Here is a 26,363-nt window from a genome sequence, read left to right on the forward strand (position 1 = left end):
ATAGGTAGTTATTCTTTGTGGTAGGTAGATTACCTATGGGTCTATTCCAATACAACCTATAGGTACATATACCTACCTAGCAGACTCGTTCGTTTGGAAATGCAGACTCGCATGCGGCTGCATCTATATATAGTCCCACGTACATAGATACAGACATCGACCATTGAGAGGATTCCGACCGTATGGAAATTTACACTGACCCCGATACATAAGTGTAGCGTACGCACAACTGATAACCTAGACCGAATGTAAGTCTTCAGGTACAAATTCCGAAGTTAATGTATGTAGCTACCTACAGCTACCCTCCCGTCAGCTCTGTGAGGTCATGAAGGCGAGGGTTGACTCATCTAAGCCCCGTGCGCAAGAACAATACCGACGGACAAACCTTCTCGTTCTCGATATCCTCTCTGACACAACAATACTCCTTTCATATTCTATTCATCTTCAATCTCCACGTTAGTGCTGTCAAGCTAGGGCTAAGCGGGGCAAAACTCCCCTCCGCTCCACCCAAAAGATTTCTCCAGAGCTTCCACCCCGACAACTTTCCCCATTTCTTCACTTCACATCTCCATCCATAATGCCTGTCCAGTAAGACCTCCCTACTGTGACCCAATTGCAACAAATGGCTAATCCGCTACCAGCTACTTGATTCTGCTCTCCCGGCAGGGGAAAGTGGTATGTCTCGTCACCCACCCAGCTACCCCGTCTGGCTGAAGCCAACTGACCACATCTCCCTAGCGTCTCGCCAAATGGTTCACCACCCTCTCCCCCAAGGAGAAGGCCAAGATCATCAAGGATGTAACTCAGCTGGTGCTATCCCGTCGGACGCGGATGTGCAATTTCCTCGAATACAAAGGTGGCTATTTCCCCCGCACGAACCCCCTTTCGCCAACTAGACCTCGGACTGACAGATCTCTGTTCCTTCTAGACTCCAAAGTTGTCTACCGTCGATACGCTTCCCTCTTTTTCATCGCTGGCTGTGCCTCGACCGATAATGAATTGATCACCCTCGAGATTGTGCACCGCTACGTCGAACAGATGGACAAATACTACGGCAATGTCTGCGAGTTGGACATCATTTTCAATTTCCAGAAAGCATACTTCATTCTCGATGAGTTATTGATTGCGGGGGAAATGCAGGAGACGAGCAAGAAGAATGTTCTTCGCTGTATCAGCCAGCAGGACAGTTTGGAAGATATGGAGGTGAGTTTGATCGTTTACTATCATCTCTTGAGGATTGTATTATCCTTTCCTATCCTTTGTTCATATGTCTTCGTCCCCATTTCATTCCCCTTTCCCCTTGCCCTTTCCCCAGCCATGGCAAAGTGTCAGCCAGGCTAATTATTCCCCAGGTTGAGGATGACGTGGTCACCAAGATCATGTAACTCAAGCAAACAGGATTCTATTTGGTTTCGGGGCGTTACAATATACATAGGAGCATACTAATCAATACAACTTTTTCTTCATTTTCACAGGACACGGAGGATGTTGAACGCAATTTGGCCCACGTTGGCCTGTGACTTGGCCCTTCCATGGTTGGGCTGCTGCTCGTGAGGTCAGTGCGCGTTCTCACTGGACCAGTTCCCTTCACGTGACTATTTCCGGATTCCCCTCTCAGCCATCATCACGCAAGACATATCCGGCAACGCCCTCCCTGCTCTCGCTTCCTTCCCATCATATATTCCCTTCATTTGGTCTGCCAATTGCTGGTATCAACTTGGTATAAGACTTGTTATTTGTTGGAGTAGTTCTTGTGGCTATCACCCCCTTTACCCCGGTTTCGTCAGCGGGTCCACTTAAAGACGACTTTGTCGCAGTTGACCGGCTCAATCGCCCGTCGGAACACCCCTCTTTGGCGCAAGTCTCTCGCATTTCAGGAGAGTCTCGCCTGAGTCGCCTCGACTCACAACTCACAAGCCATAACACGTCATCAGGCGCTTATCGCCTTATCTCGCGGTCTCCACTACCCCGGTTGAATGACAAGATGAAGGTAAACGAAGCGGTTGCCGCTCCAACATGGGATTCTATCATTGTGCTCACCTCCGTCGCCATATAGTTTCTTCCACTTCCAGAGTTCGAGGACGTGACGAGTTCTCTGAATTTCGACACCGCCGACTGTCACATAGTCGGCGGATGTGACATTTATACCACCAAGGCAGCACGCTCCGATCGGAAACTCTACAATCACATCGAACAGTCTCTCGAGGCTCAATATGAATCAGTGCTTCGATTTTCGGCTTCGCTTTCGCCCCCAAACGCGCATGATGCAGCCGAGTCACTGAATCTATCGCGTTCTAGCCCGTTCGGACCCCTGAGCGACCATTCAAGTCGAAGGACATTTGCTTATCTGATCGCGACCTTGAACGCAAGCCACCCGGATTACGATTTCTCACATGTCCTGCGACCGAGTGACTTCCATCGCGAGCGTAATCTGCAGCGCGTCATGAATACCGTTGATTCAACACTGCTCAACCTGCGCCCGCGCGAGAATATCAGTTTGTCCCCCGCCTCGCCTGCGACGCTCTCAGGGTCATACACTGGCACATCATCGTCTGGGTGGGGTCCCCGCGTGTGGAAGACGATAGATGAACACATGTCACTCAAGGAGTGTTCAATCTACTCGTACTCCCCTGAAGAGGTCCCATCCGATGCCGATGACGGCGCCATTTGGAGTTTGCACTACTTCTTCTTCAACCCAATACGCAAACGCGTGTGCTACATTTTCCTGCGTGCGATCCCCATCCTGAGCCATACTCCGGATGAGTTCGCGACTACGCCTACTGGGAAACGCACCTTCGACGATGGATACCTCACGCCGGACCTCAGCTCCAGCAAGCGTTCTAAGTACTGGTTCGGAGAACGCGCGAGGTCATCGCTCGTCAGAAGTTCCAGTGAAGACGAGATGGATCGCCCTCCGAAGACGATTCGGTCTACGGCGGCGGAGTATGATACTTATGTCATCAGTGATGATGACGAAACTCTGCCGTCGATGCGCCGGGAAGTGCGGGCGATGAGTGAGGAAATTGCGGACTCAATGGAGGTTTAAGAGCGGATATTTCTTTCTTGTGTGCTTTTCTCCTGCTTTTTTTACGTCTCTTCTTGATTGTCTTCCTTTTGACCTGTTGACCGGGCATGTTTACCCAGCCGGAGGTGTTGGGCTCTTTTTTTTTCGACTGGCGCAATCAACTTGCATTCTTTTTCGGTCCTTGGGGTGTTGATGGAGAAGACTGATATGATGCCCTCGGCTTTTGTGACTTACTCCCTAATATTACTTACGTTATTCTTTCATTTGCACGTCATATATCTCATCTGTCAAAGGAATAAGGATAATCTTGGGCTTAAACGGAGTGTCGGGAGTCAGTAACGCTAAACAAAGCAGCCTGCGTCAAATCATCAGTACTATCCTTGTCTCATACTCCAGGAATGTATATACTACCAACACTCTGCAAGGCCAACATAGGCATCTGCAACACGGGAAGACTTGGGAATTAATTCCCCATGGATCCTTTAACAAGCCGTAGTTAATGTCGTAGGTTATTGCTTCCTAATATCCGTCGACGCCCACGGGTGGCTTTGTACATCGGACATAGATCAGCCACGTGGTCCGTGCATTGGGGAAAGCTGTCCACTCCCTTCCACTCCATCTCCTCCACTTATTGAAGATCCTACAAAATCAGACATTCATCATGGCTGACGATGAGGAGCGCATTAAAGCTGAGAAGCTAGCAGCAGCCAAGAAACGGGTAAGCACCCCAGGAGTGACTGATAGGCATTGTTTTGGTCGCTAACCCGCGTTGTTTCTAGGTTGCCCAACTCCAGAAGAAGAAGAAAGCCAAGAAGACCTCCACAGCTGGAACAGACACCAAGGACGAAGCCACCAAAGAGACAGAACGCACAGAAAGCGCCGAGGATATCCCAGGTGCCGAATCGTCGACCGAGACCCCCGCAGAGGATAAGCAGGATGAGCCAGCCGCTGAACCCGAAGCCACAGCCCCGGCCCAGCCAGACGAAGTAGAAGAACCGCAATCGCAACCGACTGATGCACAAGTCGAGTCTCCGACCGAACCGATGCCTCCAGCGCCCACATCTCCCGGTCCAGACGCCGAGCCGCTGCCAGTCCGACCTGACACAGGCCGCGGCAGCCACGGCCGACAACCTTCGCTATCGATTCAGTCGAAGATGCGCTCGTCTTCGTTCCGTAAGACATCCGTGTCACAGGGCAGCGTGTCGCCCTCTCCGTCTACTACGGTCAAGTCCCCCGCGCAGTCATTACCGCCCTTAACTGGGGACGGGGACTCGGTTCATGAAGTGTTCCGGAAACAGTCGACCAAGATTGAGGAACTGGAGAAGGACAATAAGCGGTTGGAGAAGGAGCTTTCTGATGCGACGACGCGCTGGCGCAAGACGGAGGAGCAGGTTGAGGATTTGCGGGAGGCGAGTGTTGATAGTGCGGAGTTGAGGGAGCAGTTGAAGAAGGCGGAGGAGAAGATTGCAAGTATTGATTCGTTGGTATGCATCACTGTTATTTCCGATACTCGTTGGTTGATGCTAATCTGCGGAATAGAAAGAGGAAATTGCTTCCCTGCAGAGACAGAATGCACAGCTCCAGACCCGGTCACATCGAAACACGAGTACGACAGAATCACCGCCAGCAGATCTCGTTCGTCAGCTCGAGTCGAAGTCGGCTACGATCGAGTCAATGGAATTGGAGATCTCGAATCTACGAGCCCAGGCCACCTCCCAAACATCCTCAAATGAAGCGCACTCGGCCCAGGTCGCAGCGCTCGAGGAGAAAGTCTCAAAAACCCAAGCATCGCTAGAAAAGACCCAACGTGAACTGTCAGACACAAAAGCAGCGTTAACGCGAGCGTCCGATAAAGCAGTCAAAGAAGGCGTCGACAAAACATCCACCGAAACCCTAATCAAATCCCTGCAGCGCTCACTCGAAGAATCCAAAACCGAAAAGAGCGAATCCGACAAGAAGATCGAAACCCTCGACAAAAAACTCCAAGCCATGGCCAACCTACACAAAGAAACCGAAACCCGCCACCAAACCCGACTCCGCGAAAGCGAGAAATCGGAAAAAGAACTCGCCATCATGCGCAAAAAGATCGCCAGCATCGAAAACGAGAACCTCCGTCTCCGCGAAGAAAGCGACCGTCTCCGCACCCGCCAAACAACCGGCGGCGCAGACGACGACGCCATCGACGAACTCGAAGACGAGGAACGCCAGCGTCTCGAGCGTCGCATCCGCGAGCTCGAAGGCGAAGTCTTCGATCTACGTCGCGGCGTCTGGCAAGAGAAGCGCCAGGAACTGGCACACTACCCTGACGAGACCAGTCCTGGCTCCGACGCAGCTAATGCTTTCGACGACGTCGATCTCGTCGGTGGTCGCCCGGACCACGCCCGTCGCCGCAGCATGGGCCAGCCGCAGCACTCGTCTTTCTCTACTGTACTGTCTAGTGGGTTAGCGGCGTTTACGGGGGCGGCTGGGAGTCGTGCGAGGGCTGGATCGTCGAACCCGCCTGGAACAAGGGGGAGTCTGGAGCTTGTGTCTGAGGAGAATCTTGATGATGAGTTCGATGAGGAGGCGTTTGCGCGTGCGCAGGCTGAGGAGGAGGGGAGGAAGAGGGTTGAGTGGATGCGGGATATTAAGAGTAAGCTGAGGGATTGGAATGGTTGGCGACTGGATCTGGTTGATAGTCGGGCTGGTGCTGAGGGTGCTGGTGTTGGTATGGGGGAGATCTTTGAGGTGTAGCCAGTTCTTACTTAGGATTTACCGGATGTTTCGATATACCAGGTCCAACTCACGAGTTACCAATGAAGAACTTATGCAGAGAACTCCGTCCATGTAGATCGAACAACATACAAGTAAATCAAAACAATCAATCCAAAGAACTCTTCCCCGTCAAATAACCCTCACTAACCCTCCTCCTCCTCCCCCAAAACCCACCCACCCAAGTAACAATCTGATAAACCCAACCCCCAGTAACCAACACCCCCGAAATAGTATTAATAACCCTAATAAGCAGCGACAAAAACCCGGCTCTTTCCTCACTAACCAACAACATAATCGGCTCGATATTATACTTGAAGAAAATCCCGGGGACAACCATCGGCGACTCCGGAATCGCTCCAGACTGACTGGTCACCGCATACTGATTCGTAAAGACCGTATTGCGCGTATAGCGCGCAGCCGTCGACGCCAGTGAGCGCGTGTATGTTTCGAGCGCGTTCTTGCCGCGAGAGTACAGTGTTGGCACGACGGAGAGGAAGTACTGGTATTTGTAGTAGTGGTCTGTTGTTTCGGCGATTGTCCTGTCTAGCGGGTTGAGCAGGGATGGGTAGTGAGGGCCGAAGGAGAGTTCAGTTATCATGTGTGAGAAGTCGAAGGCTATCATATAGCATATCCATTAGCCATCCCATTTGCCAATCCGTATTTCATATTCATATATTTCCCCGATCAAACGCAAGTTCCAATCCAAGGTCCAATCCAAGGAAAGAAAGGGAAGACAAACCTCCATGATCAAGATGCGGCGCATTCTCCCTATACCCATGACCACGGGCGGTAACATGAAAATCGCCCTGGACCTTATTCCCCTCCAAACTGCCCCAAATGCGACAAGCATCAACCTTATCCCCCCAGCGCATCTTCGGCGGCTTCGCAAACCTCTTCCGCGGTCCACCCCGTGTCTCACCAAGAACATGTCCAACATGCACATCCGCCTCCTGCTCCGCCAGTCTTTCATCGTCTTCATGGTCGAGCGTCTGGTACTCGTGTGCAGAACTGCGCTTCGCCAACCAGAGCGACCAGTTCGTGTCGTCGTGAGAGAGCATTTCGTCGGCGAGGATGCGGTCGCCCGCTGCGTCTTGGATGTTTATTCGGAGGTGGTCGCAGGGCATGTGGATTACCATGTCGAGGTTTAGTTGGAGGGTGTGGGAGATGCCTTTTTCGACTGTGAAGTGGTAGTTTTCACTGCCCCGTAGCCAGGTTCGGAGTTCGCTGTAGCTGAATAGGCTGCTGATTAGGAGGATTAGGACGGTCCATTGGCCGCCTGTTCGGGTTGGGGTTGTGTAGGAGGGTTTTGTTTTGGCTTTCATCTGGTTAGTATTGGGGTTGGAAGATTGGGTAAATGTAAGTGACGTACGGAAGGCATCGAAGGTCTTTAGGCCAGCTAGACTGGACTCGCCAAAGGCGTCGTCGTCGAGCTTGGAGTTCATTGTTGTGCCATTGAAGGGTGGTTGGAGAAGTGGAGTAAATAGAGATAAAGAGGCCAAGTAGCCCGATTGCCGGGGAGTATGCGGGTTACCTTAGGGCTTAGGTAGAGCTTTTAACTGTGTATTTTACTGCGTAACTACATTCTCTTATTTACGTAGACATAGTTATCTAGTTAGCTACTGTATAAGTTAGTTACTGTTCTTATAACATTATTCCATTAATCACAGCCGTAAATCGCTCTACATGAGCATGAACTGAGTTGAACTCGACGCCAATAACAATGTACAACAACCACATAGGGTAGGAAAATGCATGAAAGATAAAAGGTATAAGACTATCATGGCAATGCAAATGCAGGAAGGGGGTATAACATGAATTGGCATCTCAAACCAAATGCTGGACCACCCGATGCAACGAACATTAGGGAAACAGGAATAGTATTACAGGGTGTCAGGGACATAGCAATAAGCAAAACATTCATCATTTCCTCTATCAGCCTCGTTAGCATCCACTCTGACCGCGTTCAAATCAGGCCTAACTCACCAGGCTTGTCGCGGCCGCCGCAGTAGCGAGGTCGGGTCTTCCGCTGATACTCCGCGCTGAAACACGGGGAAGTGCAGATGCAGCTGTGGAATTGTTCGACCCGCGCTTGCCGGGGCTGGACGGGGGACCGTTCACGGTCGAGTGGCGTTTGCCAGTACCCTTGACTGGGGAATTGCCCGAGACATCACGACTACGGATAAATCCGCTCTTCAACGTGGAGCCCGGAGGATCGGGAAGAGGACGAGCGGCTGTGGCGGCTCGCTTGGAGGGCGACTGGGTGGCGTACATTCGCCGGGGAGCTTTGACACCGGTAATGAACTCATGCTTCAACGCGTCGTGGGGCGTAAGTCGTCGCGCCGGGTCCCAGCGGAGACAGCGTGAGATAAAGTCGAGGAAGGCGTCGTCGTCACATTTCAGAGCTTGTCGGAGGTCCTTCGAGCTGGGGCGACGGCGACGTCCCTTGGAGGAAACGGTCAAACGCGGCTTGCCAAGGGAATCAAAGAACAGCTTCTTGCGCGAGCTCTTCTCAATCAGGTGCTTTTCGGGAGGACCAAAGACTTCCATGATGCACGCAAGCTGTTCCTGCTCATTCTCTCCAGGGAAGATGGGGTAGCCAGTGAACAGCTCCGCCAAAATGCAGCCCAAACTCCACATGTCGATCGGCATGCCGTACGACATTCCGAGGATGACCTCGGGCGAACGGTAAAAGCGACTCTGGATATAAGTGTATACCTTCTCATTCTCAAAACAACTGGAACCAAAATCGATGACTCGAATTTCGGAATTCAAGGGGTGGACAAGAAGGATATTCTCCGGCTTCAAGTCGCAGTGAATAACCTTCTTCGCATGCAACAGAACAAGACTGCTCAACATCTGCTTGGTGAACACACGAATCAGCTTCAGCGAGAAGCCTCGGAACTCGTGAGCCTTGATGAATTCGTAGAGGTTCATTCCAAGAAGTTCAGTCGAAATGCACAAATGACCACGGAAGTAGAAGCTTTGCGTGAAGTTGACCACGCTGTGCTTGCCATGAGGATCCCACTCCTTCAACTTCTGCAGAAGGTTGACCTCAATCAAGGCTTGCTGATGGAACCGCTTCTTATTCCGGATGATTTTGATCGCAACCAGGTACCCGGTCTTGTGGTCCACACATCGCACAACCTGGCCAAAACTGCCTTTACCCAGAACATCGACGACCTCGTAGCGGTAAGCCAGGTGGTCACCAATGACAATATTATAATCCCCACGGTCATCATCATAACCGAAGTTGGCCGCACCGGAGTGGAGGTCCCCAACGTGCTTCTTAGCGGTCTGAGTGCCGCAGAAGTAGATCTCCCGATAGTCGATAATTTCGCCCCGTTCAAAGATGTTCAAATCCGCCATCTTCAAGGCTTGGGCGGGACTCACACGGTCCTTGGGGCCAGCCTTGCGACGTAAGTCGTCTAGCACACGTGCTGCCTTTTCAAAGTCTTTGCGTTTAGCGCCAAGTCGTTTCATCTCTTCGTCTGCAATCGCCACATCGGGATCGACAGTGCCGTCAGTAGACCGTGGAGCAGCAGCAACGCTTGATCGAGCATTATTGATCATCTTGTGAACCGGGGAAATGTATGTGCTCTGCGAGCGTCTAGAGCGATCACTTTCAATCGACTCATTGGACGGAGTCGGTTCCAGCGTCAGACTCTTCTCGCTGCTGACACTCGGCTTCCGAGCCGCCGAATTGGTTGCACCAGAAACAGAAGACTGCCGGCGAGGATTGAGATACGCTGACTTGAGGTTAGGGCTCGTGGAGCTGATCGTAGACAAATTGCTCCATGTCGCAGAAGCTGGAAGTTTGGGTGGCGGCATATTGTCGTACTTGGCTGGATCGGTGTCGGCCTCCTTCTGTGTCCTCGAGTTGCTGCGGAGGCGTGCGACCTTGAGCCGATCCCGAAGGGAGGAGCCAGCAGTAACACTCTCAGACTCGGAGGGCGTCGAGATCTGACTGAGTCGTTCCGGAGCGGGAGTGAACATGGCACTTTGTGTCTGAGGCCGGGGACCGGTCAACTTGTGGTTTTGCGTCCGGTTGGAGTAATCCGCGCTGGCCTGGTGACGCAGGTGGTTGAGCTCGGCACCGCTCTTGGGCAAAGTGTAAGACGCGTAGGGAGAGATGTTGCGCGTTGCGCTTGGCGTTTCGAACGCCTCAAAGGCGCTGGTGCTGCTAGAAGCTCTCAATGCGGCAGTTGACGAACTGACAGCAAAGTGTGAGGTGCTGCTGCGCGCTTGAGGCGCTTGGGCGTCTTCATCGCGGGACCAGAAATTCGCCTTGGATGCTGTCATCGGGGTACTGGGTGTCTTTGAAGTGACTTGATTGGAGGGTGTGTAAATCTGGCGCTCCTCATCTCGGTCCTTGAGTGCCTCAATTTTGGCCGCCATTGGTGTGCCCAGAGGGAGCAGATTGAGCGGGGGTAATTTCAAAGGCTGCAAGCCCTTTCGTCCACCTAGGACAGTTGAAGTTCGTGATCGCGGTTCAGGTGCTTTCGTTTCGGTAGGGTCAACAGGGTTGTGCGTGTCAGAGTCGGGATCTTGAATTTTCAAGAGACTTAGATCCGTAGGGATACTCGACTTCCGGGGCGCGGGGAAAACAGGTGCATCAAATTCACCTTTTGGCGATTCGTATGCTTTAGGAATCGCAGGCACCGGTGGGACCTCTTCTCCATTGGAGCTTGTTTGCTCAGTGCGCGGTTTTGGTGTCGGAAGTCGGGATGAAGAAAGGTTCTGAGACAGGCGGTTTTGCAGAGAGCTTCCAGAGTTTCGCACCGAATTATAGCTGGTGCTTGATGAAACAGACAACCCCGAGCTGTAAGACTTGCGATTCGGATCAGGCGTGGTTCGGTTGGATGAAGGTGTGGTGCTTTTCCTCGGGATTTGAGACGGGGACTGTGTTGAAGATAGAGGACGAACGGGAAGAGGTTCGGTTTGGGTGGGAGGTGTGTGTGGCATTGGAGGAGGGGCCATTGATATTCGCTTGGCGCGTCGTGCATCGGTAGGGCTGATCGTTCGAGCTCCAAGCCCAGTGGCATGTGGTGGCATAACAGAAGCCCGCTTAGAGTTCGACAAAGGAGTACCCACGGCACCTGAAGCGTTCCGGACCGGGGTCCGCACAGCGTTGGTGGAATTGCTTCGTGTGTGGTCAATCACCCCGGCGGCAGTCAAAAACGGACCACGGGGTTCCCGCGGGCTGGGCTGGAACGACTTTGCCTTGAGACTTCGAACAGAAGATGGGACTTTCGCATCAGACTCTGGCAGAGCAGGACGAAGAAGGTTATTTGTCGAACCGACATCAGTGCTGACTTTGCGGGCACTCAAACTGGCGCGTCTGGCCGAAGCATTTGTAGGTGCAAATGCTCCAGAGCTGATAGATTTACGTGAGGCCCTCGAAGCAGTTCCGGCAGCGGGCTGGGCTAAGCTCTGGCGACGAGCGCGGGAATTGGTGGTATTCACCGATGACGCTGCTAGACCTGGAGCGGCCTGACTGTTTGGACGTTGCACTTCGCTCTTTCGTCGACCAGAAGGACCCCGTGTACGTTCCGACGCGTTGGCTGTGTAGTTGTTGGATTCCCAGGGGTTGACCGCAGCACCCGCTTCACGGTTCTCCCCCGAACTGCCATTCCCGGGCATGGGGAAGTGGTTCAAACTAGGCTCGGCCATGATGCTATTATGAAAATCGTCGAAATTGATCGGCGCCAAAAAGTCCGTCTGTTCTGTATTATTGCCATCGGCCTTTGCCAGGTTCCCCACGCTCGTAGATCGGAGGTTGAAGTGTTTGGAGGAATCGATTGTGGAATCAATGGACGAATTTCCAGAGTGAAGGTACGGGGCGGGTTTGCTAGACAATTCAATCAGTCCAAATTCAATAGTCACGTCTTTGTGCGGAATCATAGACATACCTCCAACGAGAGGTCTCTTGTGGTCGTGGCCCCTGAGGCACTCGTTGATCCCGAATCGAAAGTCGTCTCCTATTCATCCCACCCGCGCGCGGTCCGGCAATCCCATTCGAAGTGTCGAAATTGGTATTTGTATTGGTTGAGGCAAAATTAGTCGAGGCTGACTTTTGTAAACGTCGACGGACCGGAGCTTCTGCTATTGTACTGTCAATATCAAGAGCTGCACCTTCCCGTGCATTCAAGTTACCTCCGGAGCCCGAATCCTCGTTGGAAGGAGTGTATGCCTGCGCGCGTTCGGACCTTTGACCCCTCCCCAGTGACTGTGGCATGGTCGGCATTGTTTAGGACCCTTTCGTGTCTTTTTTTTTTTTTTGTCTCTTTGAGTGAAGTGGTCAAATCCAAATAGGAGAGAACTGGACCGTGCCAGAGATATCGCAATTGCATTAAGGAGAAGTACGAGGTCTCAAACAAAATAATATATGAGCACCGTCGCGCGACTCTTCACAGCAACTATCGTTCCATTGCGAGTTGAAATGCAGGACCAAGCTTGGATCTTGACAATAAATTTCGAGGAAGGGTTGCTGGGGGGGTCAAGTCCACTAAGGCGGTAACTAAGGAAAAAGAGGGTCGGGGGGGGGGGGAAGTAGAAGATTATATGTCCGCCCTATAAACAAAGGGGGGCAGATCTTTTAGATGAATTCGAAAATTATTGTCAAGACTCAATGAATGATCAGAACGTGTAACAAGACAAGAGAAGAGTCTGTGAACAATATTTTTGTTTGCCTTTCTAGTTAGTTATCGAGGTTCCCCCTAATGCAAACAGTTGGATTAGGTCAGCGGTCAGCCACACTTCACAGGCATCCCCAGACTTTCGGCAGCATGTGAGTGGCACTGAGCGTGGAGTTGCCGCTCTTTCTTTCTCCTCTTTCTACTCTTACAACACTGGCATGTCTTGAGCATCATGGATGGTTTTACTGAAGCTCTGGATGAACCCAAGAGGTCGAAACAGAAACACGATAGACCTGGTTCGCCAGACAGTATGCACTCGAGATCGTCCTCCATTTCCAAGCATTCGCTGCAAGACCGTCTATTTACGAAGTAAGCTTGGCACTCTTTCCTATCACTCGTTATTCTTTTACTTCATTCCCTGAATACACCGAAGCTCCAATAGTTATACTAATGACAACAGACTCCTTCAACAAGTGATCCCAGACGATCAAGATGAAACCGACTCAGCGGGAGACAAGGCTTTTGCCTCTCCAAAGAAACCGGCTTTCAGCTTGCCTGTAATGGCGAATAATTTCCGCCGCTTTAATGCAAGGTAGGATTGAAACAGGTCCAGACCTTGCGATATCGAACCAAAGCTAAAACAGGCTATAGAATCGGAGTGGTATTTTTGTTCCAGAGCCGCGCCGAGCAGCTGTTCAGTTGGAACAAGCCAACCCACACGTTCTCTTTTCTTTTCGTGTACTCGTTCATCTGCTTGCAGCCCCATCTACTGTTGGTTCTGCCTCTGGTGATTCTCTTGCTGTTCATCATGGTACCGGCCTTTGTGACTCGGCATCCACCGCCGCCGAGTACCTCCACGTCCAGCACTACTCCTTACTATTCTTACGATGGACCAGCACTGGCGCCGGCTATGACCATCAAGCCAGCGCCAGAGACATCGAAGGATTTTCTGCGGAACATGCGGGATCTGCAGAATTGCATGGCCGATTTCTCCGACGCCCACGATGCGGCTATTTCGCTCCTGTCCCCTTTGACGGATTTCTCGAATGAGGTGCTCTCTTCGACTTTCTTCCTCGTATGCACGATAGCCATAGTGGTTTTGTTTGTCAGTGCGCATCTCTTGCCCTTGAACCTTGTCATGCTTGTTGCCGGCAATGCGGCAATTCTCTCCATTCATCCAACAGTGGGGCAATTCTTATCCGATTTGATGAAAGATATGGCTGGAGATTCCATAGATATGGATGACAAAGATGGGTTCGCCGCATCTGTCCCCGCAGACCCATCTGCAGCGATGTCAGCCTTGGAAAAGCTTGCAGATATCACGTTGGACCCATATCCCGAAGAACGGGAGGTGGAGATCTTCGAATTGCAGCATCGAGCCGCGGGAACATCCGAGTCTGGTTGGGAGAGTTTCTTGTTCAGTCATGCGCCCTACGACCCACTCTCGCCAGCTCGCATCGCCGGAGACCGGCCCCGTGGATGCCGATTCTTCGAGGATGTTAGAGCCCCGTCTGGCTGGGCTTGGAAGAGCAAGAAGTGGGAGCTTGATCTGGACTGCCGTGAATGGGTGGTGGAGCGCATGATCACCAGTGTTGGGTTCGAAGTCCCCGGCGTAACTGCCGAAGGCAACGCCATTGTTGGCGAAGTTGGTGGTTGGGTTTGGGACCTGCCCGTAAATCGGCATGAGTCCGATGAAGATTTGATGGCATACCGGGACCTACCTGAGGCTCTTTCTCCCAAAAAGGCTAAAGGCAAGAACAAGCAAATTGAGAAGGAGAAAGAGCAAGCCAAAACTCAGGATTGGGAAGAAGCTCCTGCGTCCTACGGGGTGGGAGAATGGAGACGCCGGCGATGGGTCCGCGTAGTAAAACGAATCAGCCTTCCGCCGGCGGGGGTGGTTACTTACTCGACACTTAGTAGCAACAGCTAGAAGGAGCACGAGATAACAAATTCCAAGCGGCTCAATTGCCATCCAATCCATCCATAATATTTACTTCTCGGGACACATGCATACATGTAGACACTTTTGATAAACAAGAAAAAGAGGACAAAATAATAAACGCCGAACTCGCTCTAACCCAATGCTCTGAACAAAGGCATTACTCCTGGCTCTTCTTCCACTTGTTAAGTCTCCTCCGCAGATCACCCTCACTCTGCTGCATAGGATTCAGCTTCCGGTCGCGCACCATAGCAGCATAATTATCCCCATGCTTCTCAATCAACCGCTGAGCCCACTCGCCCTCACGCGAGCTCTGGAACCTCGGCTTCTTAGCCTTAACAGTCTTCCCCTCCATATCCGCCTGGAGCTCCAGCTGCTTCACAATCATCGAATCAGCGAGCGGATTGCTGTGACTAGCCAGCTCGTTCAAAGGATCATTGAGCGGGTTCTTGCGCGAGCGCTGACGACCCGCAATCTCAATCTTGTCGTCTTCATCGTCGTGGATGACACGCAGAATATGGCCGGTCTCGGGATCACGCTCGACTCGGGTCTCGCCGAGATCCAGCTTGGCTGCGTCGGCTTTGGCGCTGCCGCGGATGTGCAGGGAGTTTTGGTTCTCGGGGAATTCCTCTTCTTTACCGGGCAGGCGTTCGCGGCCGCCGGATGGTGCGTTCAGCTTGTGCATCAGTCCGAGGCGCTGGTAGTTTTGTGTCAGGGTCAGATTGCGATCCCTGTGGCATTGTTAGTTGATTGGTTTCTTTTAGGGGAGCAAGATGTTGCTGCATACCAGTTGTCGGCGATGATCTGATTGCCCAGAACATTGATCTTCTTGTGGCCGCTCTTGAGACGGTTGTCCTTGGCGCGGGCCTTGGAGCGCCCGGAGCGTTCTTTCTTCTTCTGCAAGAGTTTACCCATTGTGAATGTGGAGGTATTGTAGAGAGCAAATGGTCTTGTTCACTGTAGTCGCTGTCTCGCTGATAATAAAAAAAAGCGTTATCGAAACTTTTTTTCCCGAGTTTGCATGGTCTTGGCACGTTTGTTCAGGGTCCCGCGATAAACAAGGAGGTCCCATCGCGATAAGCAGCTCAGCGCTAGCTCCACGTTTGTCACCTGTCCCTCTACAGTCCACAATATCCCGGCCAATTCATTCGCAATGGCTTCTCGCTTCTTTCCTTCGCGTAGAACAGGCTTTGCCCTGGTTGCAGGATGTCTCTTGTTCTCCGCCCTGGCTGCCGCCAAAGTGAGCCCCGGGGAGCTCTCTGTCAGCCAGATAGAGGAGCAATTGCAGGTACGCTACACAACGAAATGAGATTGTGTACAGAAACTAAATTGTCACAGAGCTGTCCGCTAGTCGAGTCACTTAATGAACACAAGCGTGCTACTCGCCCAGAAACTACTAGCTTGACATCGAAGATCTTCGCGGTCCTCTTCCCCAGCACCCCAGCCGTGAATGCGCTGCTCGCAACTCTGTACATCTCCGGTCCACCCAGTAAGTGATGTCTCCTAGATTCACCAATGTATCTCTACTAACAACTCCAGACTTTCTCCTGGCACTATGCCCACCGAACATCGACCCCTCCTCACTCTCCGTGATGGTCGCCTTTGCTGTCGGCGGCCTCCTCGGTGACACACTCTTCCACCTCCTCCCGGAGATATTCGTCGGCGAAGCCTCCCCAGACCACGTCAGCTTTGTAATGGTCGAGCCAAACAAGAACCTTCTCCTCGGCCTCGGCATCATGGTCGGCTTCTTCACCTTCGTCGCAATGGACAAGACGCTGCGCATCTTGACAGGCGGGGAGGGCGGCCACGACCACTCGCACAGCCACACACACACCGAGTCCATTTCCGCAACTACCTCCAGCTCCGAGACTAAGAAATCCACCGGCGAGCTGAAGAAGCGCAAGTCCGCAAAGCAGACTGAGCCCGTCCCTGAGAAAGAGATTAACCCCAGCGTCAAGCTCGGCGGGTACCTCAATCTCATTGCTGACTTCACGCACAATATCACCGACGGCCTTGCGCTATCTTCTTCTTTCTATGCGTCGCCTACCATCGGCGCCACGACTACGGTTGCCGTTTTCTTCCATGAGATCCCACATGAAGTCGGTGATTTCGCTCTGCTTATCCAGTCTGGCTTCTCGAAGCGCAAGGCTATGGGTGCGCAGTTTGTTACTGCTATCGGTGCTTTCTTGGGTACGTCGATTGGCATTGCTGTTCAGGAGTTTGGTGGTAATGGAACCATGTTGGATGATGCCTCGTCTGTTGGGCTTATGGGGACTAGCCTTACGTGGGGTGATATGCTTCTTCCTTTCACGGCCGGTACGTTTTTGTATGTTGGTACCGTGGCTGTGATTCCTGAGTTGCTGGAGACTGGTAAGGATAAGGGTGTTGAGGTGCGGAAAACTATCACGCAGTTTTTGGCGGTTGCTCTTGGTGCTGGTATTATGCTTGCGTAAGTTTTGGTCCTTCTGTGCCTATGAAGGAATGCTCACTAACGCGGCTTATAGTATTTCTTGGGATTGAGTTCTAGTCGATTGCGCCTTGATGCCTTGCTGTCGGCAATTGTGCCTAGCACTGTATGGACCTTACTGCAAGACAGTTGGTTGGTTCTTGCTTGTGGATTAGCCATGCCCCACACGTATGATGATCAAGTGGGAATTACTACCTAGATCTCTTCACTGTTTGATCGATATATGCATACTTCTTAGAATCAAAAGTCAGTCACCGGACCAACCGATACTCCTCCCTCCTACTCCAAACCCCCATATGGAAAGGGGACCGGATCCTGAAAGACCCTGACAGGACGTGATATCAATGAATGTTCCTGGGTTCACAATGTCTATAGAACAAATGATTCATGGTTGGTTTTATCCTGCTTCAATAATATCACTCTAGCAACGCCCCTATGACCAACTCCTCTATAAAAAGAACAAGAAATATACCCAGTCGTATTCCCTGGTAATACACAGCGAAATCAAGCGCAAATCTCGAGCTTGTGATGGCCAGTGATCTCCAAATAGAAACCTTTAGTAGAGAACCATCAAATGAATGCCCGAGGATGTTGTTAATAAACTCTCGAATAGCAAGAGCTTCGAAAGAAACCAAGAAGCGCACAGCGCTGTTCATGCAGATATTAAAAGAAGTACGTCTCAACGAGGCTGGCTATTACTCGTTATAATGGTAGACCTGTATCAGATTGTCAGCGTAGTTCCTCTCTAAGCAACCATCCAAACAATCAAGAAGAAAGGAAACAACCTACCAAGTAATCCGGAAGCCCAATAACCTCATACCCCAACCTCCTGGCCATCTTCGCAAAGCCCTCCGTCTCAACCAAATGGAAAAACGGAAAAGCAGGAAACATAGCCCCATCCCTATGCACATCAGCCTTAACCAGTAGCGCCGTGCCCCCAACACCGTCCAGCGCAATCATCTTCTTCGGCTCCAGATTCTTCACATCAGGCAGGTGAGCCATAAGCGTCCGATAAGTCGGCATCTCCGCATAGCCCTCGAGCAGAATCTCCTCCGGCCCCATATTAGCAGCCAAATTCTGGGCGACCTGACTATCAACCCAAGAATTAAAGTCATAGGGCCTTACATCCCACTTCTTCTTCTTGGCATCGTAAAACCGCTGGAAACAATTCGGCACGATAACCGGCTGATCGAACGCCGTCAGATCCTGGATCAGCGACGCAGGCGTCTCAACCACATCGCTATCTAACCAGAGGACCCACGAGGTCGCCGGGCCGAGGGTTGTAAAGAGCAGACTGTTGCGGGCGCGCGCCATTGACTCGCGGCGGGCTTTCTGGGCGGACATTTCGTGGCGGGCTTTTTCATCTTGCGATTTCAGCGGAGGGTCGAAGTCTTGGCGGAGGATGCTGATGCTGGCGAAGCGGTTGTCGATTGGTCCGGACTGGGTCTTGGCGATGGCTTTCTCGAGGGCAGAGACGGCCGCGTTGCCGGCGCTTGTTTTGGGCGCGATGAAGCCCAGGGAGATTAGTTCGTGTGGGTAGTTTAGTTTTTCGAGATTGTCCCAGTAGGACTGGTAGAAGCGGGCTAGTGGGGTGAGGATGAGGATTCGTTCGCGGTTGGCGACGGAGTTGGCGGTGTTGGTTAGCTTGTTGAGGTCGTAGTGGACGACTGGTGGTGCGGCTTTATGGCCGTCGCTGCGGACGGGCTGGGATTTGAAGAAGGGTTTGGTTGGAGGGGAGAGAGGGTGTTCGGCCGCGTTGGATTGCCGTTGTTGCGAGCTTGTGCTGGTGTTGGAGAGGGTGGAGGTGGAGGGTGCTGATGGGGAGAGTAGGAAGCATATGAAGCCGAATGCTAGCAATGCGGCCAGCAGGAGACTTATTGGGCTCGAGCGGCGCATGGAGCGTGCCACGGCCATGGCCGGTTTTGTTTGAAGGAGGTTGGAGACGTGTTGCTTTCTTCGTGAGACACCGTTTAACGTTGGATTGCGGGAATGCCTCAGGCAACGAGGATTCAGACGGTGGTACAGCTTCGAGGATGGCTTATTCCATGCTCTGGAGGAGCGAAATGCGAGGAGCTCGTAAGATAAAAGAAGTCAAGAATTGAGAAAGGTGAAGAGAGCTTTGGAATACTTTTATTCTCCGTCCGGAAAGAGCCAAAGCAAGACCTAGATCTATGTCACTCCACTATCAAGACCCTCGAACGACGGTCGATACCACCACTACATGGTCCAATCGGCGATCACAATTCCCTGAGACAATGCCATGCCTCGGCGTGCCCCGGTCGTATTACGGGAGACTTGAACAAGAATCCCGAACGTCGTCATCGCCGAATGCGGCCTGTCATCACATTCCTGAACCGGCACCATTCCAAGCCACAATTGACTTTCTTCTAGAGGTAAAAAGAACAAAAGGAACAAAAGGAACAAAAGGAACAAAAAGAACATAAAAAAGAACAAGTATGTTCGTCTAATAGTATATCTATCCGCTATGGTTTAATATATGCGTTCATGTTCAAAGTGATGCAGTTAGGGTAAGTAACGCATTACCCCCTCGAATGCAACCAGAGCCATCGCATTCGCCGGGAACGCCCTCAGGAAGCACGGTACAAAGCCCCGCCAGTACCCTCTCCACCCACGTTCACGCCATACAGCAACCGCAGCATCCTTCCAGCCGCGGAACTGTCGCTTGCCATCATTCAACGCACCGCCCATCGGATCGGTCATAAGACGCTGCTTGACGACGTCGGACGGGTAAGCTGTGACCCAGAAGCATTGGGCGGAGATACCGCCGGCCCAGAAGTTGATGACAGGCGCAGACATCGTGGTGTTATTTTTGAAGTAGCGGGTGAGGATGTCGTATGAACCCCACCAGCAGAAGAAGAAGGAACGGAAGAAGATCGTTGCCCAGAGGCCGCGGTAGAGGCCGCTGATGCCGTGTGTGGAAACCTACAATGTGTCAGCTGCCGTAGATTATGTAGTCCATCAGTAGGCACCCACCAGCTTGCGGAGACAGTCAATCGGCCCGCTGTACATGCGCTTCGACTTGTCGACCGCGTATTGTACCTGCAAGCGAGCCTTCACGTGTTCGACCGGGGCTGCGAAGAAGCTGACCGTCGTGCCGGCCATGATACCTGCAATGCCATGACCGAAACTAGGAAGGATTGCAGGATCGGACTGTTTGCCTGTGAAGGGGATGTAACGGCGGATATGCGGTTTTGAGTAGAAATTCTCAAGTAGGAATCGGCGGTATATGCTCAAGGATCCCAGCGCGCTGCAGACAGTCAGTATGATCCCTGCAAGTCGAAAAAACACAGACAAAACTCACACAGAGTCCATCACCATCCATCCGACCAGCGGCGGCGTAGCTCCCTTGTAAAACCCGCGTACTCCCTCCTTCCGCAGAGTCTGCAACGTACAATCCAGCGGTCCTCGGAACTGAGCATCTTTGCTAGTCTGTAGACGAACCTTAACAGTATCGAATCTGCCAATCTCGTTAACAATGAGGTCCTCCAAGTCGAGCACGGAAACGGTTGTACGTACGGATGGCCCACTGTTGGAGAAGAAGAGCATTAGTTCAGGTCTCCAAAAAGCACACTTCCAGTCATCAGACACAAACATACCACTTAGCTTTGCAATACCCGAGAAGACACCCGCTACAAACCCCTTATAATTTGACGAGGAGGTCCCAGACTCCGCAAGCGCGTTTTCCGCCTTTTGCTGGCCCGTCATGTCGGGCCCTGGAACAGGAACAGAGACAGGCGCCGGCGCCGATGACATCGTTCAATGAAACTCCCAATTACTTCCCCCGATCCTTGCGAAATGCAAGCCCAATGCGTCACGGAATGGACGCCTCGAGATGCAGGGTGCTCGTGCCGCGTGCGCAAGTGGGCTATCAAGAAATTGTGGCGGTTGCCGAGCCGATAAGGATAGAGCGATTTCGAGAATCCGGGGTTGCTGCTGGGCTGCCAAGATGGGGTTTGAGTATATGTTGTTTCTTTTCTGGGGTATCCGGGGTATATACAGGGATATACAATGGAGTATTTGAGGGGGAAATAGTTATTGTAGGAGTTAGCTGTTTAATAATATTGGGCCCCGCAGATTCCTTTCGGGGAGGATGGGCGAACCTCCGAGTTGTGGTTTGGCGCCTGAGGCAGAAGTTGGAGGTGGCTTTCAGCTAGCCTTATCGGGAAAGATAAAGGGCACTTTGGAGTGCCGATGTCGCCTGTCGTTTTCTTGTCTTATTCTTTGAGGATAGCCTGTATTGCGAAGTTAGAGGTATTTTGTTGAGATAGGGTAGTATCGTCCTAGGCGAAGAGGAAAACACTAGGCATTTGCGAAGTCGACAACAGGACATGTCCAAAAGAAAGGTACTTGAACTTAAACACGCCCTGATGCGCACTACTACCCGACGCCATACATGATGCACCCCGGATTGTATCAAACTCTGAACCTGCCTTACAGGGCTATAACGACCGTGACATATACCGTGGTAAAAGCTCGTGGACGTTGATCTCAGCGATAGATCATAGGGCCAAGTGGTTGCTGCCGTAGTATAACCCCGAAGGCTACAGGATTGTTATTCTGAATGTTGATAATTGATTCCACTGGAACAGATGGGTATATAATTCAGATACATGATATCGTAATGCAAGATCAAAGGTAGTCGATCGAGACCGAGTATTTTTGACCAGAAGAGTGGAAAGGATGAAAATGCAGTATAAACGCCAAACAGAAAGAAAAGGAGGACGCCCCATGCACATTGGAACAGCACTACGGGACGAACTCATTCTGTTCCCGTCAACTTCCCGAACACCGAAAGCAAATGTAAAACTAAATAAGAATAACAGAATGGCTCCGAAGAATGACCACTTCTCTATTGGGGAATAAACAGAAACGACCTTTTAATGCAGAGGGAATGAAAGAGGCTGAAAGCCACTACCGGCCCTTGGCGGATTTTCGAGTCAGCTGCCGAGCTTTCTCTTCGTAAGCAAGGAGCTTCTCCACCAGCTCAGCAGGAGAACCGGTGTTCTTTGCGACATCTCGTGGGGTCCGCTCAGATGTGTTGTTCATCGAGCCATGAGCGAGGTAGTCACCTGCCTCCAGTGCCAAGGGCGTGACCGGGCCCGGGCTGACCAGAGGGTTCAAGCGAGGCGCCGAGGGACCTTGGTGGGTACTCTCGATGAGCTCGCGGTATTGCCACATCATGTCGCGCGACCCGGCTGCCGTGCGGTAGGTGGGCTGTCGGGATTGGCGAGGCGATGGAGGCTGAGCGGTAGGGTTGTGCGAAGTGTTGCTTGACTGATACACGGCAGGATGGAACCGAGGCAGACTGCCGAGATGGAAGTTTTGAGTCTGCTTGGCCTTTGCGGGGTTCTGTGCGCGAGAGCGACTTGGTTGGGGGGAGTTGGAGCGTCGTGGTGACATGATAGGCGAAGCCACGGGAGAGTAGTATGGTGAGGTATCAGAACGCATTCTTGCCGAGGATGAGGTCTTCGGGGGCTGAGATGGATACCGCCCGCGACGGGTAGGCCGGATTGGTGAAGGAAGTCGTCGGAACTTGGCGGATTGAGACGCGCGCTCCCAATCCTCGAAATACGAGTCGTGATCAAAACGACCAGTGAGTGGTGTGACTGGGAGGTCCTCGTATAATGACCCTGAACGTCGTGGGATGGGAATGGGTCTCGTGGATGAGGATAAGGTAAGTGAGTCAAAGGCGTCGCTCGGAACAGTATCCGAATGCCGGGACCGAGGCGGCGAAGGAGGAGTATAAGTAGAGGAGGTGGAAGTCAAATCTCGCAGGGAGGAAAGTGACACAGGTGTGGGGTAGCCGTGCTTGGTGATCAGACTTTCAAGATGATCTCTTGGTTGGAATGCCGAGCGCCGATGTGAGACAGGTGATAGGCCTAAAGCCTGATTAGCATGGGAATGAGAATGCCACACGTGTCTAGCGAAGAATGTGTGCAAGCGTATCGCGATAGCCGACGAAATATGCCATTGGGGTAGAGAGGGGGGGTCTGAGAATAGTAACCAATAATAAGGGGTAGGCCAATGATGAAGGAGGGGAAAATACACCCGAATTGTTTCAACGGTTCAACCAAAGAAATGAACACGGAAAAATTGAGCAACTTACTTGGGGAGATCGAGGAATTATGAGATGAAGGATAGAACGAAGATGAAGAAGAGGAAGAGGAAGAAGAAAAAGAAAACGACGAGGGAGAATGTTTTTGCATTTGTTGGTCTCCTTTTTTTCTTCCCGTTAGTGTGCATTAAGCACTTGCGGGGAGGGAAAACATCAAATTGCATACAATGGGGAGAAATAAATGACGCAAAATTCCAAGGAAAATAGCAAAAAACGCACACTGCGTAAGAGAATTCAATCTTACCGTTGGACTCCGAGGAACCCCTAGCCTCTGCTCGTATGCACATTCAATAAATTTGCGGTTTGACCAACTTCAGCAATGAGAGCGGGAAATGACGAAGGTGCCGTTTCAAAGTGGAGCCTGCAACAGATCTCCTCTAGTGGAGAGGAAGAGAATTTTCTTAGTTGGACATGAAATGCTTTCTAAAATCTAAAGAGAAAGAAAGGAGATTAGGAAAAAAAGAACAAAAAGGGCCCCTTTTAAAAGCTCCGACACAACCAGGCACCTGTGAAACCATCGAGATCTCAAGGTACTTCTTTTTCCACGCGCAACTGCCCGGTGACCCTCGTAACGAGCTTCTTCCAAGGCACAGCCAGTCTCAGAAGAAAAATGACTACTTCTTCATATCACATTGATCTGAGAAGATCGTCCACCTCGATCTGGTGCGAACAGACCAACCGTCCACAGTGAGGGAAGATCCCCCCAAGTTCGCGGTTGATCGACCCGTGTGTCATGCGGCTGGTCATCTCTGAATCGCACGCGTCTTGACTCAACACGGTGACGTTTTGAGGACTTTTAAAACTCATGTCATCCGTCGACTCTTTCGCTCAAGTCACTGTATTCCCAGACCGGACTGGCGATTTTCTGTTCAGCCAACCAGCTTTCACTTTTGCCTGATCCATCGCATCACCCGACACCTATCAATACGCGTGGAGGGAGAGTGCCTTCAATGCTGACTGGCTGTCTCAGGGTTGAACCCTCTCATGAACATATTTGGGTGCGCTATACACCCTCATGCTGGCTTGGAGTGCGTACATGTCTCGGGTACTGTTCAAGCTTCCAACCCGTACAGGAAGCCACCCGTTATTCAGGGCATGACGCATTGAGTTACGAGGCCGCAGTATATGGTATCTTTAGATTAGTGTAGGTTTTTTACTTTGAACGTGAGTCTCTCCCGGCTAGGTTGTCTCGGATGTACCACACGCCCCGGTGCCTAGTGATCTGTGCAGAGTCACAGCCATATCAACGCCCGATCAAGCAAAAGCAAATTAGGGTAAATTCACTCGGCAGTCCCGATTGGGCTAGCTGCAGAATGGGCTGGCTTTAGTTTCATCGTGGCTTGCGGACTACATTACTGTGCTGCAGGTGTCGATGGGCGTATCTACCTAGAGGTGATCTTCTTCACCTATCCTACTCCACTCTGCTGTGAACCATGGCTTTACCCGCGAAAGCATAAAGTCTATTTGCATGATTATAGAATCGTGTTCATATCAAGATATACAATTCAATCACCAGTTCCATATCATACCAACATGTACTGTGTAAGATGGGGTGACCTGGAATACTAGGTTCACGTTCAACAGAAGTCGGTGTCTTTCAAGATACGGAGCGATAGATAGTTTTGGGATGAAGACCTAGAAACAAATTTAGAACAAAGCGTCTTGATGAATGTCTAATTATGTTCATATGCACAGTATACATTCGTCAGAGGGAGATTAGAGGTACATAAAAGCCAAGGAAACAACAGAGCAAACCGCAACAGCTCCCCAGTGCAATGGACGGGGTGAGCCAAGAGAGCCATTATCATAGCCTATATTCGCGGAGTTGTTTCCAAAACCGACAGTTCGAAGCCAAGTGGGCGTTGAGCTGCTGTTGACCAAAGTATCGGAGTGGTAAGAGTCGATGACCCCGAAGAAGGACACCTTGATCTTCCCCTGTACCTCATCCGGACCTAGTGGCCTTGTGGGATCGGATCTATCGATCAAATAGGGAGACCCAGCGGCATATCCATTTAAAGTGAAATTGGCCGTTCGGCTATCAAACTGAAAGTCAACCGTAGGATATGTCCAGGTCCAACCAGCATTATTAGACCAATCAAAATCAACGAGCGTCATGTAATTCCGGCTGGTCTCAGTGGAAGTGTTGCAGGACTTGAGATCCATGTCAAAACTAGTCAGCATCAAGTCTGCGTCCTTGATGGTCCCTGTTAGTTTGTATGGAGGTCCTTTAGTGTCTGGCGATAGGGTCAAATTGAAGACATCTTTGACAGAAGATTCGCTACCCGCATCGCTTGCAGTTGAGCGATTGTTCGCATAGTGCACCCAACTTTAAGAATTGGAATAAGGAATTAGTCAAAAAGGATTTACTTTTCAATCTAGGGTGCGTTCTAACTTACGGGGCTGACTCGAGATACCATTCTAGGGACGAAGAGGTCCATGGTAACCCGGAGAGTGAGGTAAGGTTTGCATCTGAGTTCCAGAGGGTCAAGAGGGTATTGACTGGATTTGATCCCAGATTGTAAGGGCCCCTCTCAGTGATAGCGAGGAAAGACTCATATTCCGCAGTGAATGTTTGGCCTTGGAGATTTTTGCATACAGAGTCGTTGTTGTCGATCCGATCTCGGGCGTGAACTCTATCTTGGTCGTGGCATTGTAATACCTATGAAAGTCAGCAACAACGATATAGATGAATAAGATTATAAGAAACAACATACGATCCAACCCAAAGATAGATATTACTTAGTCCTGTAATATTGCTCGGTCGGAATGGGAGAGAAGCATTGTATTTCGTGTCTCCTTCCGCGGATGCGATTAGGGGAAGGAGGCAACAAGCCAGTGTGGACAAAATTCGTCTCATCGTGCTATGTCGTCGAAAATAAATCAATAAATCGAACAAGGCGGAGAGCGCTCTCTGGGTATGGAACTATAAGAGAAAGGAAGAAACAGCAAGAATAAAAGAAAAAGCTGGTAAAAGAGACGGCAAAAACGGGAGCAAACATGAAAAGCCAACCGGTATATACGCAGCTAGCTCAAGTGACCGGGAATCACGACAGGCGCCCAACCAGGGCAGCCCCAAACAGACTACGGCCGGATGGTGGCTGCAGGTACGATGCGACTCTGAGAAAGTTGGAATAGGGGCTAACTACTCGGTATGCGACCCTGAACTGTGACTTAGTTTCTCCATAGTTAGTCCGTAACGTATTCGGTAAGCGAGTTGGGCAGCGCAAAACACATAGTAGACGCGATATCATCTCAACAACCATCCATGCGCAGCTGGCTGACCAAATACACAGTACGTTAGCCCGGGCTGTGGACGATGCAACCCAAACTAAGTCTGTAGATAGGACCCGACTTCAATTGGGTCCAGTTTTAAATGTACATAGTAAATAGTATTGTGGGGTAAAGCT

At 51.3% G+C, this 26,363-nt stretch overlaps 12 protein-coding genes across 12 annotated transcripts; 5 read left to right on the top strand and 7 right to left on the bottom strand.

The window, feature by feature from the left end:
• Nucleotides 1-577: 577 nt before the first annotated feature.
• On the top strand, nt 578-1,385 carry N7515_008302 (AP-1 complex subunit sigma; the record flags this gene model as incomplete). The annotated part of the gene is made up of 4 exons (XM_056669046.1): nt 578-588; nt 642-675; nt 739-1,203; nt 1,353-1,385. The coding sequence occupies 4 exons, from the start codon at nt 578-580 to the stop codon at nt 1,383-1,385; spliced, it is 543 nt and encodes a 180-aa protein (XP_056518876.1).
• A 599-nt stretch (nt 1,386-1,984) lies between these two features.
• Nucleotides 1,985-3,046, top strand: N7515_008303 (RNA polymerase III-inhibiting protein MAF1; the record flags this gene model as incomplete). Its single annotated transcript, XM_056669047.1, has 2 exons — nt 1,985-1,990; nt 2,057-3,046. The coding sequence occupies 2 exons, from the start codon at nt 1,985-1,987 to the stop codon at nt 3,044-3,046; spliced, it is 996 nt and encodes a 331-aa protein (XP_056518877.1).
• A 640-nt stretch (nt 3,047-3,686) lies between these two features.
• On the top strand, nt 3,687-5,758 carry N7515_008304 (uncharacterized protein; the record flags this gene model as incomplete). The annotated part of the gene is made up of 3 exons (XM_056669048.1): nt 3,687-3,743; nt 3,805-4,509; nt 4,565-5,758. 3 exons carry the CDS (start codon nt 3,687-3,689, stop codon nt 5,756-5,758), a joined length of 1,956 nt encoding a protein of 651 aa, XP_056518878.1.
• Nucleotides 5,759-5,885: 127 nt separating this feature from the next.
• On the bottom strand, nt 5,886-7,221 carry N7515_008305 (endoplasmic reticulum-Golgi intermediate compartment family protein; the record flags this gene model as incomplete). Its single annotated transcript, XM_056669049.1, has 3 exons — nt 5,886-6,394; nt 6,519-7,094; nt 7,149-7,221. 3 exons carry the CDS (start codon nt 7,219-7,221, stop codon nt 5,886-5,888), a joined length of 1,158 nt encoding a protein of 385 aa, XP_056518879.1.
• Nucleotides 7,222-7,753: 532 nt separating this feature from the next.
• On the bottom strand, nt 7,754-12,023 carry N7515_008306 (putative protein kinase; the record flags this gene model as incomplete). The annotated part of the gene is made up of 2 exons (XM_056669050.1): nt 7,754-11,627; nt 11,689-12,023. 2 exons carry the CDS (start codon nt 12,021-12,023, stop codon nt 7,754-7,756), a joined length of 4,209 nt encoding a protein of 1,402 aa, XP_056518880.1.
• Nucleotides 12,024-12,646: 623 nt separating this feature from the next.
• N7515_008307 (PEX28-32 family peroxisomal membrane protein) lies at nt 12,647-14,344 on the top strand (the record flags this gene model as incomplete). Its single annotated transcript, XM_056669051.1, has 3 exons — nt 12,647-12,783; nt 12,875-13,006; nt 13,066-14,344. The coding sequence occupies 3 exons, from the start codon at nt 12,647-12,649 to the stop codon at nt 14,342-14,344; spliced, it is 1,548 nt and encodes a 515-aa protein (XP_056518881.1).
• A 169-nt stretch (nt 14,345-14,513) lies between these two features.
• N7515_008308 (nucleolar protein 16) lies at nt 14,514-15,268 on the bottom strand (the record flags this gene model as incomplete). Its single annotated transcript, XM_056669052.1, has 2 exons — nt 14,514-15,084; nt 15,141-15,268. The coding sequence occupies 2 exons, from the start codon at nt 15,266-15,268 to the stop codon at nt 14,514-14,516; spliced, it is 699 nt and encodes a 232-aa protein (XP_056518882.1).
• A 238-nt stretch (nt 15,269-15,506) lies between these two features.
• On the top strand, nt 15,507-16,873 carry N7515_008309 (Zn(2+) transporter YKE4; the record flags this gene model as incomplete). The annotated part of the gene is made up of 4 exons (XM_056669053.1): nt 15,507-15,641; nt 15,692-15,842; nt 15,893-16,802; nt 16,858-16,873. The coding sequence occupies 4 exons, from the start codon at nt 15,507-15,509 to the stop codon at nt 16,871-16,873; spliced, it is 1,212 nt and encodes a 403-aa protein (XP_056518883.1).
• A 642-nt stretch (nt 16,874-17,515) lies between these two features.
• On the bottom strand, nt 17,516-18,734 carry N7515_008310 (mannosyltransferase complex subunit MNN9; the record flags this gene model as incomplete). Its single annotated transcript, XM_056669054.1, has 2 exons — nt 17,516-17,536; nt 17,610-18,734. 2 exons carry the CDS (start codon nt 18,732-18,734, stop codon nt 17,516-17,518), a joined length of 1,146 nt encoding a protein of 381 aa, XP_056518884.1.
• Nucleotides 18,735-19,343: 609 nt separating this feature from the next.
• Nucleotides 19,344-20,594, bottom strand: N7515_008311 (uncharacterized protein; the record flags this gene model as incomplete). Its single annotated transcript, XM_056669055.1, has 5 exons — nt 19,344-19,763; nt 19,815-20,088; nt 20,143-20,298; nt 20,358-20,367; nt 20,438-20,594. The coding sequence occupies 5 exons, from the start codon at nt 20,592-20,594 to the stop codon at nt 19,344-19,346; spliced, it is 1,017 nt and encodes a 338-aa protein (XP_056518885.1).
• A 1,158-nt stretch (nt 20,595-21,752) lies between these two features.
• N7515_008312 (uncharacterized protein) lies at nt 21,753-23,243 on the bottom strand (the record flags this gene model as incomplete). The annotated part of the gene is made up of 2 exons (XM_056669056.1): nt 21,753-22,720; nt 23,201-23,243. The coding sequence occupies 2 exons, from the start codon at nt 23,241-23,243 to the stop codon at nt 21,753-21,755; spliced, it is 1,011 nt and encodes a 336-aa protein (XP_056518886.1).
• A 1,429-nt stretch (nt 23,244-24,672) lies between these two features.
• On the bottom strand, nt 24,673-25,813 carry N7515_008313 (uncharacterized protein; the record flags this gene model as incomplete). Its single annotated transcript, XM_056669057.1, has 3 exons — nt 24,673-25,282; nt 25,353-25,589; nt 25,671-25,813. 3 exons carry the CDS (start codon nt 25,811-25,813, stop codon nt 24,673-24,675), a joined length of 990 nt encoding a protein of 329 aa, XP_056518887.1.
• Between the last annotated feature and the right edge of the window lie 550 nt (nt 25,814-26,363).

This window comes from Penicillium bovifimosum (genome assembly GCF_028826915.1).
Source record: "Penicillium bovifimosum strain IBT 22155 chromosome Unknown utg000006l_segment0_segment0, whole genome shotgun sequence".
Classification (NCBI taxonomy): Eukaryota; Fungi; Ascomycota; class Eurotiomycetes; order Eurotiales; family Aspergillaceae; genus Penicillium; species Penicillium bovifimosum.